General features: G+C 52.6%; 1 protein-coding gene across 5 annotated transcripts in view; it reads right to left on the bottom strand.

The window, feature by feature from the left end:
* Nucleotides 1-15,855, bottom strand: part of TRAF7 (TNF receptor associated factor 7) — a 28,053-nt gene that overhangs the window by 1,562 nt on the left and 10,636 nt on the right. For 3 of the 5 annotated variants that reach the window (XM_030483378.1, XM_030483379.1, XM_030483380.1), the window contains exons 4-18: nucleotides 15,761-15,852; nucleotides 12,162-12,278; nucleotides 10,818-10,910; nucleotides 9,045-9,078; nucleotides 7,807-7,990; nucleotides 6,919-7,053; nucleotides 5,768-5,985; nucleotides 5,485-5,558; nucleotides 4,416-4,464; nucleotides 3,805-3,932; nucleotides 2,683-2,765; nucleotides 2,273-2,312; nucleotides 1,752-1,868; nucleotides 537-659; nucleotides 88-207 (exon numbers count right to left, since the gene is read on the bottom strand). In XM_030483378.1, coding sequence (XP_030339238.1) covers nucleotides 88-207; nucleotides 537-659; nucleotides 1,752-1,868; nucleotides 2,273-2,312; nucleotides 2,683-2,765; nucleotides 3,805-3,932; nucleotides 4,416-4,464; nucleotides 5,485-5,558; nucleotides 5,768-5,985; nucleotides 6,919-7,053; nucleotides 7,807-7,990; nucleotides 9,045-9,078; nucleotides 10,818-10,910; nucleotides 12,162-12,278; nucleotides 15,761-15,852 — 1,607 coding nt within the window. Of the gene's footprint in view, nucleotides 1-87; nucleotides 208-536; nucleotides 660-1,751; nucleotides 1,869-2,272; nucleotides 2,313-2,682; nucleotides 2,766-3,804; nucleotides 3,933-4,415; nucleotides 4,465-5,484; nucleotides 5,559-5,767; nucleotides 5,986-6,918; nucleotides 7,054-7,806; nucleotides 7,991-8,871; nucleotides 9,018-9,044; nucleotides 9,079-10,817; nucleotides 10,911-12,161; nucleotides 12,279-15,760; nucleotides 15,853-15,855 lie in introns of those variants that run through there. The other 2 variants (XM_030483381.1, XM_030483382.1) reach the window with 2 other exon arrangements.

Here is a 15,855-nt window from a genome sequence, read left to right as displayed (position 1 = left end):
CACCTCTAGGGGACAGGCAGAGCCAGGCACCCATCTCCTTGCCCAGCCTCAAGCCCCAAGCAAAGCCTCCAACCCCGCGGCCCTTACGTGGATGAGGTTCTCGTAGGTGCCACACACGATGTGGTGGTTTGTCACAGCGATGGAGTAGACGCTGCCTCCTGATGTCTGCAGCACGTGGACACACTCCAGGTTGCGGATGTCCCAGATCTGAAAGAGATGTCGGAGCAGAGGCAGGATTAGACCCACGCAGGGACCCTTTTCCAGGAGGGAGCTCCCTTGAAGCTACTCTGCAGCACTGAGTCAGCCTGGCTCCACGTGTGCCCAGATCACAGACCTATCCAGCTGGGAATGTTCAGTACTGATGAGGAATGTCCCATTATCTTATTTAACTGCCCAGCTTCGAACATCAGGGCTAAAGACGTTGTGGAGACTGCACACCCTTTGTGTGAGCCTGTGCACATTCATGGGCACACACAGCCCAGCCCTGGATGGCACTAAAACCTGATCCACAGTTGTCACCAGCCTCAGGGTCCCACCTTGATCGTTTGGTAGGATCCACTGTAGAGATAGTTCTGAGAAGCCACCAGCGCTCGCACCCAGTGGTTGAGGCCTGTCAGCTCCTTCTTCAGCTTGAGCTCAGTACCTACAATATCCCAGACCTGCAGGAAGCACAGACAGACACACGGACATGGAGGAGACTCTCAGTAGGACTGGGGCAGCCTCCAGCACTGCCCACCCCTGCCCAGCCAGCACAAGGCCCTAAGCTCGCTGTGGGGAACCTTGTGCTGGTTCTCCTGCCCGCTGGGAATCACCTGAACTCACTGCCTTGAAGATAACCCACACAATAACTATGCTGAACAAGCATGTTCCTAATGGCCTGGGAGAGCCAGCTTGGGGCCTGCATCATCACTGGCAGAGCCCCTTCCCTAGCAGAGAACCCTAAACCAAACCTACAGTAAAGAACTGCTCTGGAATCCCGCTCCCAGCCTGTCCAAAGCTCCATCCCCAGAGCTCCTGGGAAACTGTGGTTGAAACCCCCAGCACACAGGGACCAAGGGATGCCACCTCCCATTCCAAGCAGAGCTGCTCAGCTCCTCTGGCAGAAAGTGGCTGAGGATGACAAAAGAAAAGGCCCCAAGTTCTCCTTCTGCTCAGGGCTGCCTCGTTGCTCCTCCAGCCTGAGGAGCTGAGCCACCCCAGGCCGCAGATGAAGAAAAGAGCATGTGCCTTCCTACAGACGGACGGTCCCATAAGCCTCACACCAGGAGCTGGAAGCAGAACCAAGGGAATCCAGCCAAGGCTTTAAAGGGCAACTTGCAAAGCTGTTCCCTGATTTCTGCACGCTTTAGGTAAAGAATGCAGATTCATGATCCTCTGGAGGGGGTTTCAAAACACAGAGCCTGAATCCCCAGCCAATTCTGGACTGCAGGCACAATTCCCAATGGTCTGAGAAAGGTCTGTTGGGGGCCCAAGGACAAACACACTCAGGAACTGCCAAGATATTCCCCTGCAGCCTCAGGTTCATAGAGTTTGAAGGAAAAAAGTGGTTTTCAGCAAAGTCCCAGAACATCTTTGACCTCAGCAGAGCAAGAGCTAAACCTCCGCAGTGCTGGCTTGGAGCTGTGCTGCTCCGTGTGGCTCAGCCTAATAACAAGGTCACCTACAGACCAAAGTGCCACTTTCTTCCTATTTGGACACTGGTGCCTGCCAATGTCCCACTGGTCCCCAACCAGGCCACCCTGGAGCTTTACCTTGATGGCTTTGAGAGAGCCACTGAACAGCATGTTGTGTGAGGAGACCAAAGTGCAAACAGGATTGTCGTGTGCTCGAATCGTGTTCACCTTCTGCAGGTTCTGAATATCCCAGACCTGCAAAGGAGAAGAAGAATGACCATGAGGGGCAGGCCCCTTGTGCTGGAGTCCTTCCTCTTTGCCTCTGGAGGCAGGGAATCACACACAGGGAAAAACACAGGCAGGACAGGGCTCTTGTGTGAGCCTGCTGAGGTCTGACCACCCAGCCCCAGCTCAGCACCAGCCTCCTGCTCCTCATACAGCAGCAGGGAGTGGGAAATACTGCAGGAAGCACCCAAATCCATCCCAGGAGTAAGCTGGCTGAAGGCAGTGTGTAAAGCACACACAGGGTATTCAGTGTTACACCACGGGCAGCTGAAGAGCCTTAGAGAAAAAAGGCTGCAGGTCCCTGCCCTGCAGCAGCCTGGGGCTGGGCTGTGGATCTCACATCCCAAAGCGGAGCAGGGGTCCTGGGTACTCACAATGATGGTGCAGTCAGCAGAGCCACTGTACAGCTTGTTCCTGTAACGGCACCAGAGAACACAGGGAGGTCAGTGAGGGACAGCAGTGTGTTCCCAGGCACTGTGCTGCGCCAGGAGCTGCAGCCCCACAGCCTCACTGGGCCAGGATCCAACACACCAACCCCAGGAGCTGGGCCCAGGTCTCATGGGAAGGCCAGGCTGGATTAGCCCTTCAAGGAGGAAGCCAGACACCCCACTGGTGACTAGGGAAGGAGCCAGGACAGAAAGGGAGGCCAAAGACATTCCCACTTTGCCAATTTTTAAAGAGCAAGGATGTGCAGGACAGAGGATCGGAACTGTCAGGCCATGCTTAGGAGCCCCAGTGCTCTCCCCCCTCTCTCCTGCAGGGGCAGGCGTCCCTCTCCACTCACCCCTGGATGCAGAGAGCCAGTACAATTCCATCATGACCCTCCAGGGTCTTTTGGCACTTGTATGTGGTACAGGTATCCCACACCTAACAGGAAACACAAGCGAGCAGAGGGTCACACGTCAGCAGACAGAGAGGCTGGGGCCAGGGCAGGATGTCAGCAAAGCCACAAAGGCACCGAAAGGAGGAAACAGGCTGTCACTGGGCACCTGCCTGCCAGGCTCCCAGGCACAGATAAGCCTGGCTAGGGAAGGAAACGTCCTGCAAAGGGTCAGGTTGAAGGCAGTGACACACTGGACAGCAGCAAACAGCAGCCCCCTCCAGCTCTGCCTTTCCCAGCCCAACACAACACATTGAACCAGAGAAGCAGCTCTTGGGCTCCTGCTTTAGCAACTCACACCCTGTCTTAGGGCTCCAATGGCACAGCACTGCCTCTGCAAAGGTTTCCCCACTGAGCTCACACCACTCTAAAAGAGAGGAAACATGGGGATGTGGTGCCCAGAGCAGCCAGGACAGGGGAGAGAGCTGATTTCTATTGATTAAGTCCAGCAATGTCTCTTTTCTTCCACGTGGCTCTTGCTGTAGCTCAAAGAAACCAAACGCAAGCTCTGCTCCTGGCAGGGCAGCCCGTGTGGCTCCCCAGCCCAGCCAGCAGCCACCACAGTGACAGTGGGAGCTGTTGTTTAGCTCGCATCAGAGCAGTGCTGTCAGTTTGAGTTACTGAAAACAGGACAAAGGAAAACAAACATGCCATAAAATGGAAAAGGGACATATCTGAGCAGAGAATTTGTTGTTTCCTCTGATGGCTTTTTAGAACAAGGGAAAATAAAATCAGAAGCTGAAATAAGCTTGAATGCTTTAAACACCATATAAAGCAAACCAGCAGCAGCGGGGATGAGATTCTAATCAGGGCTTTGCAGAACCCACCATTTGTCTCTCCACAGTTGGAGACTAATCACATAATGTTGCCCTGCAGAGAATCCTGTCCAACTAAACTGCAAAGAACCGTTTGAGATTCTCTGCGAGAAACTCTGGGAAGTGACACCTTCACCCCCAAACTGCAGCTTCTGTCCCACCTGAAGCATGTTTCCAATGCAGCAGATACACAGACGAGGTGAGCTCTTACCTTAATGGTTTTGTCTGAAGAGCCACTGAAGAGCAAGTCTCCTATGGAGTAAACGCACAAACACCAGACAGGGCCCTGGTGGCCCACAAAGGTCCCCTTGCACTTGAAGATCTGCTGAGGATCATAGGCTGCAGAAACAAGAAGGCAGCTCAGAGGTGGGAGAACAGTGCCAGGTCACGGTGTGTTTGGAGGGGACAGAGCTCCCTGTGCTGGCCCAGCAGGTCCTCCTTGCACTTCACCTTGTTGCAGGCCAGAAGGAACCATGAGACCCTCCCAACCTGACTCATGTCCCACCCTTACAGCTCATCAATGTATCATTGCTTTGAGCCCCAGCACTCATGTCCCCAGCTCCTGGGCTGGACTTAGGGAGCCCAGAGATGCAGAGTGCACTTGACATCTCCCCCAGCAGCTGAGAACGCTGCAGCACTGGGAGCTCCCTTGGCCACTGCTTCTGGCAAACTCCCTCACCAGGTTTTCCTCCTGCAGTGACCCTGGGAACAAATTACTGCTGCACCCAGAGACAACTCTGCATATCTGTGACCCGGCCTAAAAGGAAGCCATCAGGCAACCACCCCAAACCCAGCCTGAGAGGAGGAAAACCTGATACTCACAGCCAAGGATGCCCATGTTGAGCCGAGCATTAATGTGGGACAGCTCATCCTGAAAAACAGAACAAGCTGCATGAGCTTCACATCACAACCAGCCTGGCCTTCTGGGCATGGCCTTAGGACTGTCCCCTCCACTCTAAAACCACTCCTGCCTTTGGACAGGTCTCTGATCGGAGGTCTCTGCTCTAGGACTCCATGTGTACATCTCTCTGTCACCTCCCTCCAGAGGCCACAGGGCTCTGACAGCATCTCAGACCTGCATTGAACTCTTCAGTATTCAGGCAGGCACAGAAATACCTTTCAGAATACACTGTCCTTGCTCTGCCATTCACCAACCTGCTAAAAATAACCAATCTGGTTATGAGGACTGCTTGCTCAGCTGGGCTCTGGAAGCCCATCTTGCTGGAGAAGAGTTGGAAGGTCTCTTTGTAGTCTCCTCTACGTGTAGTCTCCTCCACAGTCCACGGAGGAGACTACAAAGAGGAGCCCTACTGCTTCCATGGGGCTCCTCTTCATTAGTTTGCTTAGTTAAAGCAAGGCGAGCTGCTCCTAATGAGTACATCCAGTGGGATGCAGCCTGCCTGAACTAGGGAGGAATGTCCATCCAACAGCAGTGCTTGAATGATGTCTGAAATGATGAGACAGCTCTCACTCCCAGCTTGTTAGCAGGGACCTGCTTATCTTCCTGCTATCTCTGCAGGCAGGGAGAAGGGGATACTGTCCCTGGCTAGTATAAAAGGTACCAGGCTTTGGAGCAGAGGGGTGTCTCCTGGCTGCAGGGGTCTTTCCTCTGTTAACACACTTCCAGAGCAGCAATAGGCTGAGAAAAGGCAGCAGAACCAGTCTAAATGGCAGCAGAACCAGTTTAAATGGCAGCCCAGATGCAGTGACCAGAATGAGCTGCCTTTAACTCAGCCTGGAGGAACCCTTTGCCCAGAGCCCAGCTGCAAAAGCAAAGCAGAGCCAGGAGGGAACCACAAGGGCTCCCCACTGCAGGAAAGGCCTAACCAGCAGCAGAGCCAGGTAACTGCATGTGATCCCTACTGCACCCCAGGGCCCGGCCCCTCCTCACGTTCAGCATGGAGGCATCCCTGCGGAATTCCATCAGGTCCTCGCTCAGCTTGCTCTGGTTCTCGTCCAGCACATCTACAAGAGATGAAGAGGTCCTATGATGTTCTGGCAGCAGAGAAGTCAATGGAACCCCTATTTGCTCCTCTGCAAGGAATAGCTGAGCCTCCTGAAAGCTGCTCAGCACCGGTTTTAAACAGGGAATGAATCCTGTAATGCACCATCCCAACAAAGAGCTGCCCTGTCCCTACAGCTCTGACCACAGAGCTCATCTGGTGCGGACTCACCAAACTTGAGCTCCAGGTTCTTCTCCAGCTGGTCGATCTTCTCCGAGAGCTTCCCCAGCATGGAGCGCAGGAAGGCGATTTCCTGGTCCTTCTGGGCCATTGCCACCTGCATCTCATGGAAGCGGTCGTCTGTCTGCTGCAGGAACTCCTTCAGACCCTCAAACTTGCACGTCTCCAAGTGGGTCTCATAAGTGTCTTGATTTCCTATGAACGTACACCTAAAGGGGAAGGCAGACACTGGCTGGAGCAGGGCTCACACTGCACATCTTGCTCAGCTGGTTCCTCAGAGGAAGGTCTGAAGCCTGTGGTGGGCCTCCAGCTTCTCCGCTCCTCCTAGCAGGAGCAGAGGAACTGCAGTTCACCATCCTGCTGGGTGCAGGCAACTGCAGGGCAGCACAGAGGCCAGGCAGCTTCCATAATAGCCACCAGGACATTGGCCTCAAACTGAACTGTCTGCAAGGAAAAGCAGATCTTGGCAAGAGACAGAATGTGCTGTTGGTTTGTGTGCTCACCAGGAGCCCAATCTAAGAGCCATCAAAACCAATGGATAAAACAGCAGCCGACTTCAGCAGATGCTGCCTTGGACCTGCAGCGTGACAAGAAGTCAGGGCTGCACTGTCAGGACTTGTCAGTGCCAAGATGTCTTGCTTCTGCCAAGACATCTCTTCCTGCAAGAGTAACTTTAACTGCAAGGAGCCCCCAGCCTGGGCTGCACTCCTGCTTGGGTGAGAATCAACCCTGATCAGCACTTCCCTTGCCCTGGGAGAAGGACTGACATAAAGACACTGCCACGGTGCTTGAATTACTCATATACTCATCCTCTTCCCTGCATGGCCCTGGCCACATCCACTGCTCTGACTCTCCTCCAGCTGGTTCTTCTCCCTATGCACCTCACCACCCTCCTCCTCCTCACCTCAATCTCCTCCTCCAGCAGGGCTTACAGCTGGGCAGTGACCTGCCTGTTCTCAACAAGAGCCTTGGGGCTGCCTTCTGCAAGCCCTGCAAGCCTGATCTCAGTCTCAGGCTAGTGCACAGCACTGGGTAGAGCTGCTCAGAGCCCATGGGGCTACCCCCCAAGGCTGTGGTAGCCAAAAAACAGCTCAGAAATGAGCTCGAAGAATTTTTGCCACTAAAAGGCAACAGCTCCTTACCCGTACTTGGAGTGGGGACACTTGATGTGCTCACACTCTTTCAGATGTGCCTCCAGGTTCATTTTGAGGAGCGGGGGGCAGCTGGGGTTATTGGGGCAGCGAACGGGCCTGTAGTCACAACTGCTTTCATGATCTCTGCCCATGGAGAGAAGCCAAAGGAGGGAAAACCAGCAATAAGCAAAACTTAATGGAAACAACACAGATTGTCAGGAAAGGAGCAAACAGCCCTGTGAGACTGTCAGGTGACTGAAAGCCTCTGCTCCAAGACTGCAATTATAGCTTTAAATTCTTATTTGGACAGTAAGCTGAAAGTAATAACAGGCCACATTTACACAGGAAACATGTACTTCTGCAGCTAATGGGCTGAGCCCTCAGGCAGCTATCAACAGGCAATGGGCAGGGGATAGGGAAGACAGTGAATGCATTTGGGATGGGGAGGGAGATAGATTTCAGATTCCTAGGATATAACTACAATAACTCATCACACAGAAAGAATCCCAAGGTCTCTGCTTGACCATAAGCACAGTGTTTCAACCTAGATGTGAGGTGGCTGCTTTCACAGTGTATCCCTTGTCCTGATGACACGGGTTAGTGGTGGACTTGGCAGTCCTGGGGTAAACGTTGGACCTGATGATCTTAAAGGTCTTTTCCAACCTGGTTGATTGTATGATGCTGAGACACTAAAGTGGGAGCAGAGACCTTTCCTGAGGCCATGTGCCATCATCCTAAGAGTGAGACACAGCAGAAAGAACTGTCTCCTCAAGTCACCCTGTCCATTCCCACAGCCCTGCAAGCTGGCAGGAGCCGCACCACCCCCAGGAGCCGCAGGGCAGCTTAGCTAGGACAGCAGGTTGCTGCTGCTGGAGCAGCCTGATAAGAAGCACTTACTTCCTGGCACTGAGTTTGATTGTGAAGGGGCAGCCGCGGGGGTCCACCTCGAAGGCGGCGGGCTTGCTGCTGGCCGCGGGCCGGCACCCGTACTTGCAGTGAATGAAGAGCTCCCCGATCTGCTCGGCCACCGCGATGTTGTTCACCACCACGGTCAGCTTGGCATTGTCCACAGGGCACTTCTCTGCCAGGCAGGGGAGCAAAAGAGACACTCAGCAAGGAGTGAGCCACTGCAGGAGCATTTCCCACAGCTCTCTGCCTCCTCACGGCCAACTCCCAGGTGGGTGCAGCGGAACGAGCCATGAATATTCACACAAGGTTTGCAAGCTACTACCTCGGGTTTGGCTTGGGGCTTGGTGAAGTTATTTATGTTAATCCAGGATAATTCGAGCTAACTGCCAATGAAAGGTGATGCTAATTCACACCACCTTGTGCTTGCTAAAGCGTGAGTGTTCACAGTGACCACAGACCAAGAGATGCCCCACACGTAACCCAGCTCAGCACAGCACTGCAGGCCGGGGATGCTGCAGCAAAGCAAAGCCATGAGCTTTGAGGGCAGGAGTAAAACTGAGCAACGCAGGATTGCAACTGCAAAGCTTTCTGCTATAAATGTGTTGTTTGGGATAGCAGGACATGGTGACAAGGGATTAGCATGGAAAGCAGAGGGACCCCTCCCATGTGGAAGATGAACACTTTAAGGCAGGAAGAGCTGCAGAGTCCAAAGCAAGCAGGAGGTGGTTAGGCCAGGCCAGCAGCCAGACATTGGGCTCCATGAGGTTTCTGGAAGAGCTGGGTGAGCTAAAGCAGCTCTAAGTGTGGCTGTGCAGGGGCTCAGACAACAGCCAGAGAGCTGGCACTGATGGGATAGGGGAGGAGGGCTTTGATGGGTCCCTGTCAAACACAGCCCCCCTGTTCCTCAGGCAGCTTTCTGTCTGCAGTCAGTGGGTCAACCCTGGGCGAGATATGCATTATCCTGGGATTATCCATTGCATATTCCAGGATTTGAGAACATCCTGTGCCCAAGAGCTGGGCCCAGCCCTCTAGTGCCATGTTAATAGCATGTACCATCAGAGCTCGGAGCTGCGCAGCCCCTCGCTACTGCAGCGGCAGCCTCTGACTGGCAGCTTGTTTCAAGCCCTTCAGACATCTTTCTGCAGGTTTCTTTCTAAGTGAAAGCAAACAAACCAGAAAACAACAGCGTTTTGGCTGCATCACACAATGAACAGTTCTGTACTCACCAGATGTTAAGGCACATCTCCTACAAAACGTGTGCTGCGGAGACAAAGCGGAACAGCAGCGTCAGCATAAACAACATTGGACAAATGATTCCCTGTGGCTAATGATGGGAAAGGTGGCAAATATCAAAGCCTGTGGCTCAGGGGCTCAGCAGCTGTTCTACCTGCTTTATAGCTCAGTGTGCTTTTAACTCTGCACCACAGGGCAAAACCTGCTTGCTCCTGCAGCTCAGGGTGCAACACGGGTCCTGTTCCTGAGCTTACTACCTGTCAGCAGGTATTAAGTTTGAAGCTTTGAGGGTTCTGCCCTGTTCAGGATCAGGCTGTGATCATGGGGCAAGCACAAGCCATGGGCATGTTCTGCCACACTGATACTCCTACCCTGCAAGTCTGCCTGAGGTTTCTCTTCTTCACCCTCCACTTTAGTCTATGTCATTGTTCTCATGTCCCTGAGAAGTCCTCAAGGGGAAGAGCAAGAGCAAGTCTGGCCTCCCACTGTCCTTGGCCAGTCAGCCCATCACATACATCCCCCTGTAGCTCTTTTAAGGTAGCTGAAGCTGTCAGGTGGAGGGGACAGCTGGTTTGTAAGCCCATTGAACACACAGTAAAATTGGCCACTTTAAACATACCTCTCTCTCTATTCTTCCAGCAGAAATGTATAGGAACAATTGAACTTGATAAAGTAGCAAATACAACCTAACACGCTAATGAATATAAAGACAGGAACAAAGGCTGCAGCAGCATTTCACTGGTCCTGAACTTGCCCCGGGGTTCCCTGGAGCCTCCTCACCCCATTCCCCTGCTTGGCAGCAGCACTGGAGAGGCTGCAAGTCACTCCTCAGAGCTGTTATCTGCTGCCCTGCTCACGCAGCCTCTTCCTGCCCTGCACAGCTGCATGGTGCTCCCTCCGGAGCTGCCAAACCAGGGCTGCAAGTGAAGCCAGGCTGCTTCCTGCACCAGGTTTTTGTTTCCACATTAACCAATAAATCTCAGCGTCTCCATGAATTGCTGCTTGCTGAAATGGTGCAGTGAATCTGCACCCACTTCCAGCACCTTTGGGGACAGCACCCCCACTGCAATAGAACAATCCTGCTCTCTGCTTTTGTTGCTACAGCTCTATCCCAGCAATCAGAAGCATGTCAGAAGCATTAGAGAGCCTGTCACAGAGCCATCTTTCTCCACATGTAGCACGGAAACATAATAATATACAGTTTCTATTAAATCCCAGTAAAATGGAACATAGAAGAATATTCATAACACTCTGTGCCTTTCATTAGAGGATCTCAAATCCCTCTGCACGCATGAACTAAATGAAGCTTCAAACCATTCTTGTTTTATAAGAAAGACGCTCTTCACAACTGAAGCATAGCCATTCCTGGGGTGCCCAGGAGGCAGCAGCACCCTGCAGAGCCCTTCAGGAAGGGAACAAGGAGGTTCAGACCTCGCTGAAACCACACAAAGGGGCTTGAATGGTGCCAGTTCTCCTGGGAAAAGCTGCCCAGTTTTAGGCAAGCCCCAGGCTTCTGTGAGTAAGTGCCCAGTGCCCCACACGCCCCACTGCAGGCTGGTTCAGAGCTGCTTCATGGGGAAATCTAACACGTGTCCATCAGCATCTCTGCTCCTACGCTGGCCTGGCTCCCTGGCCAGGGGCTGCCTTGTCTTTGCTCACTCAGGCTGACAGTGATCAGGGACAATCACTGGGGACAGTGAGGGCTTGGCTGTAAGCTCACACATCTATGGAGCCCACGCTTGTGATCTGAAAGAGCGCTGCCTTACCCCGCAGGTTGTGATGACCGGATCCTTAAAGACACTACAGCAGAGCTGGCAGCACAGCTTCACGGACGGCTGTTCAGCAAACACCAGCGGCTCCTGCAGAGGAGGAGAGAAAGGGACAGGGAGAGCACAGGGTTAGAGCCTCCAGCTCTGCAGAAAGAACAAACCAACTCCTCAGCGCTGATCCTTGGGGAGCCTGGGGCACAGGGAACGCTAAAGATTGGATGTGCTGATCTCCAGTGTGTAAGAGGTAGGTGAGGAATGCACTTGGGAATGGCTGGAGACCCTCAGCTCAGCACAAACCGAGGGCCACCAGCACGTGGCTGGATCAGGACCCGATCAGGACCAACTTCTTTCCCAGAGTGACTAAACTCACCAGAACTGCATGGGCTGCACTGCCTGGTACTTTCTGCTTGGTCGGACTGAACAGCGCGCTGCCAAAACCATCCCCTGCACTAAGCCTGAAGTTTTAAAGCAATTTTAAAACAGCTTTTCCCTTGGTAGTTTTAAACCATCCTGAAGGAAAGGCTCTTTCGCTCTCTTACGAAGCAGAAACAGCATCATTTCTGCTGCCATGGGGCCATCTCTGCAGTTCTGTTCACCAGCTAAGACGGCCGAAGCTCCGAGCACGTCCTCCCAGAGCAGCACAGCTCTCCCCTCCACACCAGAGCAGGGCTTCACATTCCAGAGCATTTCAAATCAATCACTGCAGCTCGGGCTGTCCTTTCATCCTGTGTTCCCTCAGGAATGCAAACACACCCCCCTGGGCTCCTAAATATGAAACACACACTTTTATCCCAGATCAGCAGCAAAATGCTGCCTGGTCTTTTATGCATCCAGTGTGGGGTTAGTTACTAAGCTCAGCTTAGCAGTGTCCTCCCCCAACAAGAGTCACGTGTGGACAATTCCTTGCACCCTCCTGGGGCTTACAATCAACCAGTGGGGTACCACAAGGCCCTAAATGCAGGATGGGGCTCTGAATCAGGGGGGAATTGTATTAGTCTTGCTGCCTGGGGCTAGACCACCAGCCTAAAGACGTGCAACCCCTACTGCTGTGCAGCAGAGCCAGGGAAGCCCACATGGCTTTGCAAAGACTTACAGTTTTTCCAAGAAGCAGAAAAGTCTCACCATTGTCCTCTCTTTACAGATAGGGAAATGGTGCACAAGGAGGCAGAGAAACTTGCAGAAGTCAGTGGTGGAAACAAAATTAACACCAGGAGTGCTGACAGCCAGACATGCCAAAAAATCTGCCCACGATAGCTCCATGTACTCACAAGAGTCCACAAAGTTACTCTTTTGACACTGAACTTCCTAATACAGCTCCTTCAGACAATCCCAAATACCTACTGGCTCCTCCTCTTCCTCATGGAGCGAAAACGTGGAGCGCAAGGACATGTTGGACTCGGAGTGCAATGAACGGACGGAGATAGCGGAGTCGGAGCGGCGCGGGGTGCTGATGGGAGGCTTCAACGAGAGGAAAACCAGCTCTGGTTAGAAAACCATGCCCCTGCTCCAAACCTCTCTGCACAGACTTCAATGTTCCCCCTCTAGAAAACTCAGTGGCCCCCAGAAGCTGCACGTCTCACTGCTGCCTGCCCTTCCCAGGAGCTGGAATGCTGCTCCATGCTCCCAGGCAGGACAAGCACCAGCCAGGTTGAACCTACTAAACCAAGCTGACAACTGAATTCCAAGCACGTAACTTTCTCAAAGGTGCATTCCTCTGCATACTTACCGTGTGCACCAGCAAAGCAATGGCTTGGAAGAATTAATCCTTCATGGAAAGCTTTGTAAATCTCCCCCAGAGACAGCACCAGCTCCTGCAATGCCTCTAATCTCTGCAGCAGCACTTGTTGTTTCACTCGCTATCTAACTCCTGCCAAATTGCTTTGCGTAAGTGTGGAGACTTCCTTCTATTGAATTCAGCACAGACTGGCTTTGTCGCTTCCTGCTCGGGAGGGGACAGCTCAGTGGACACTGCATGCACCAATCAAGGAATATCCCACTGCTTACAGCGGCCTTGGGATTGGCTTGGAGGGAACGCTGCTGCTGGAATATTAACCAGCAGCACATCACTAAGGGTGGAGTATCAACCAGCAGCACGTAGCCAAGATGTGATTCAGTGTCAAAGTGAAACCAGGGAGTCTTCAGCCCATGGGGTGATTGCACTTGGGGTCCAGCACAGCACAGCCACTGCTGGGTTACGCTGGAAGAGATGCTGCTGGTGACCGGGAAGAGCACAGAGAGCAGCAATAAGTCTTCAAGGATCAGAGGAGCTGATGAAGAAATGGGAGAATGAAGCCATAAGCTTCAGATCCTTAGCAGCAAGAGATGACCAATGCCCAGGCTACCTGACTGGAGCCTACATCAGTCACGAACTCCTAGCAGAGCTGCTGGAAGGAGCTCTGGAGATCACTGGCCCTGCTGCCCACTGGGAGAGGGACTCTCTCCAGCCCTGGCACTGCCCATCTGGAACAGGGAAAGCTGCATGGACAAACCTCTGCCACTCTGAGATCCTCTCCTGCACTATCTCGTGAGCACAACGGTCTTCTCTCATGTTCAATCTGAACCTCCAGAGCTGCATTTCGTGTTCTTACCCTGGGCAAATGTGTGCGACATCAGACCCACGGGCAGACAAAAGCAATGTCAGAGGCCAGGAAATTCAGCAATGGAAGATGTGAGATGAGGTTCAGAGGCTGCTGCCTCCCCCAGAGACAAACTACACTACAGTGAGTGCGGAAGAGGAGCCGAGCAGGACCCTGCTGGTTCCTCACACTGCTCTGCTGCTTGATTTTTATGCTTCCAGGATCCTAGGAGCTCAGGAATGCTGCATCTGCTTTGAAGCCGAAGCATAAAGCTCCTTTTTCTTTAAGACAGCATATTTACTGGTTAAACATGTAAACCTTGAGGAGGAATGGTTATGATGAGGTAAATCAGTTTTATGTGTATCCATTCATTTTATTGTTTTCCTCCACTAGTAACAGAAGTCACTGAAATAACAAGAATGACTGTGCAGAGTTCCCATGCTGGAGGTGACACAGAGAGCAGGGCAGCAAAGAGGCTCTTCTGGGAGGCAGCTTTATCAGGAGCAACATCCTATGTGGATCATGGGTGGAAAAGGGAGAACTGCAGCCCAAGAGCTCTTCCAGAAGGCAGAGGAGGGAGGCAAAGCCTTGCACCACACTGTGGGCTCAGTTCCCTGGGTCCTGGCTGGTGTTAACTACACAGGAAAGAAGAAAGATCACTCCACCTGAGTTGCAGAGACAATACTGAATGGCAGAGGTGTGTGCTTGCATTTAATGCCCCTTGAGGTATCTGCAGCCTTTGTCTTTGCCAAGCAAATAAGGCTAAGAGTTGAGAAACCTCAGCTGGAAGATGGATATAGCTTGTGGCTGGCTGGTAGCTCAGTCCAGCCTCTGGTTCAGAGGTGAGGCTCTCTGTAAACAAGCAAGAGTCTGGACAGCCAGTCAGCTCTCCATCCATTAGGACACATTTACCCTAATATTCAGCTGTACTCTTTATGTGCAGCTCCCACTGTCAGCTACAAAAGCAGCTTCCACATGAAGGCTCTAATGCAGTCCTTGTTCCTGCTCCCTGTAGGCATAGTGAGGCCGGGAATCCATGGCACTGTTTAGAGGAAAGATGACAGCAGCCACTCAACCATCCCTGCCTCGCTCACAGAACACGCTGCTCTGCTTTTGGTTTCATTAACAGAAGCTTTAAAAAGACAGAAAAAGGGGTGGTGGATGTTGCAGGAGGGCTCTGACTCGTCTCGAGCTGTCTCTGATGGCTGACAAGTCCTTGGCAGCTTCTGGAGAAGGGAAAATTTAGCCATGAGGAAGGGAAATCCCAGGTTATTCCTTGACAAAATGAAGGAAGCTTCCTAAAAGGGTTAGTGAGGGTTTGTCTGGAGCAGCAGGCAGAGCAGGGCTGTGATGCTTCTGTTTGCTAGCACCTCACACCTCAGGCTGCTTCCTGAACCACTCGATAATCCTTGTGCTGGTTTTGCTTAAGAGTGTTTGGCACCCCAGGGAAGGTGGCTCAGGCTGCCCAAGAGGACCTAACCTCTACAAGTACTTACTTCATTTGAAATCTACTACTAACATGCTTCAATCTAAACAGGAGCTTGTGGTTACAAGATGTGGCTGGAGCTCAAGGGATAGGAGAAGGTCAAGGCCTCAGAGCTGCCCATCCATTCACCAAGGTTCTTGATTTAGCTGATTTAGCTGATTGAATTTCTCTTTAAGCAGCTAACCCAGAGGCCTGTGGGATCACTGAATTCCCCCAAAAGAAGTTGCTCAGAAGTGAGTGTGATGGATGAGAAAGCTGGAAATGAAACTGGGAAGTGCTTTTCTGCAAAAATACTGCGAGACATGGGAATGGTTTGTGTGAGAAGCTCCCAATGATGTAATCCCCAGGAGCTGAGCACTGCCTGTAGTGTCCCACATCCCACTCTGCAGCCTTCAAACCTGCTCCCGTGGTCAGAAGCCCCATCTGGAGGTGGAAATAGGAACGGATTTTCTGGTCACAACTGCAGGGCCAGCTGTGCTGCTGGATGGTCCATCCAACTCACCCCAATCTAGACTGACTGGCCTCAGTCCCAGCCCCAGACATCGCTGACAGCAGCTCTGCTTTATCTTGAGCTCAAAGACCCCCACGTCAGGAGGCAGGTACATCCTCACAGGTAGGCTTGTGGGCTTTGTAACCACACACCATTCTCAAGCAGTCTGGAAATGAGCACCAGCCTAATGCCCAGGTCAGAATTAGCCTCTCTGCTTCCCCACTGCACCAACCACAGGAACAGTCAGGAAATGCTGAGGCTGGTCCTGCTTCCAATACAACACAGCACATGGGAATGATGAGGGTGGCAGAGAAGTCCAGAAGAGCACGAGACATCTCTCATTTGACATATAACTAGCTAAGCCAGTCAGCTCCCCGGCAACACCTACCATGCCATCGTCCTCATCTCGTGGGGAGTAGGTGAGTGTGCTGGAGGAGGACGGCGTCCGGCGGTGCTGCTTGAAAGTATTGGTCCCGTCAGCTT

The sequence above is a fragment of the Strigops habroptila genome, chromosome 4, assembly GCF_004027225.2.
Source record: "Strigops habroptila isolate Jane chromosome 4, bStrHab1.2.pri, whole genome shotgun sequence".
Classification (NCBI taxonomy): Eukaryota; Metazoa; Chordata; class Aves; order Psittaciformes; family Psittacidae; genus Strigops; species Strigops habroptila.
The sequence above is the reverse complement of the archived record's forward strand: the minus strand, read 5'-3'. Positions and strand labels throughout refer to the sequence as shown.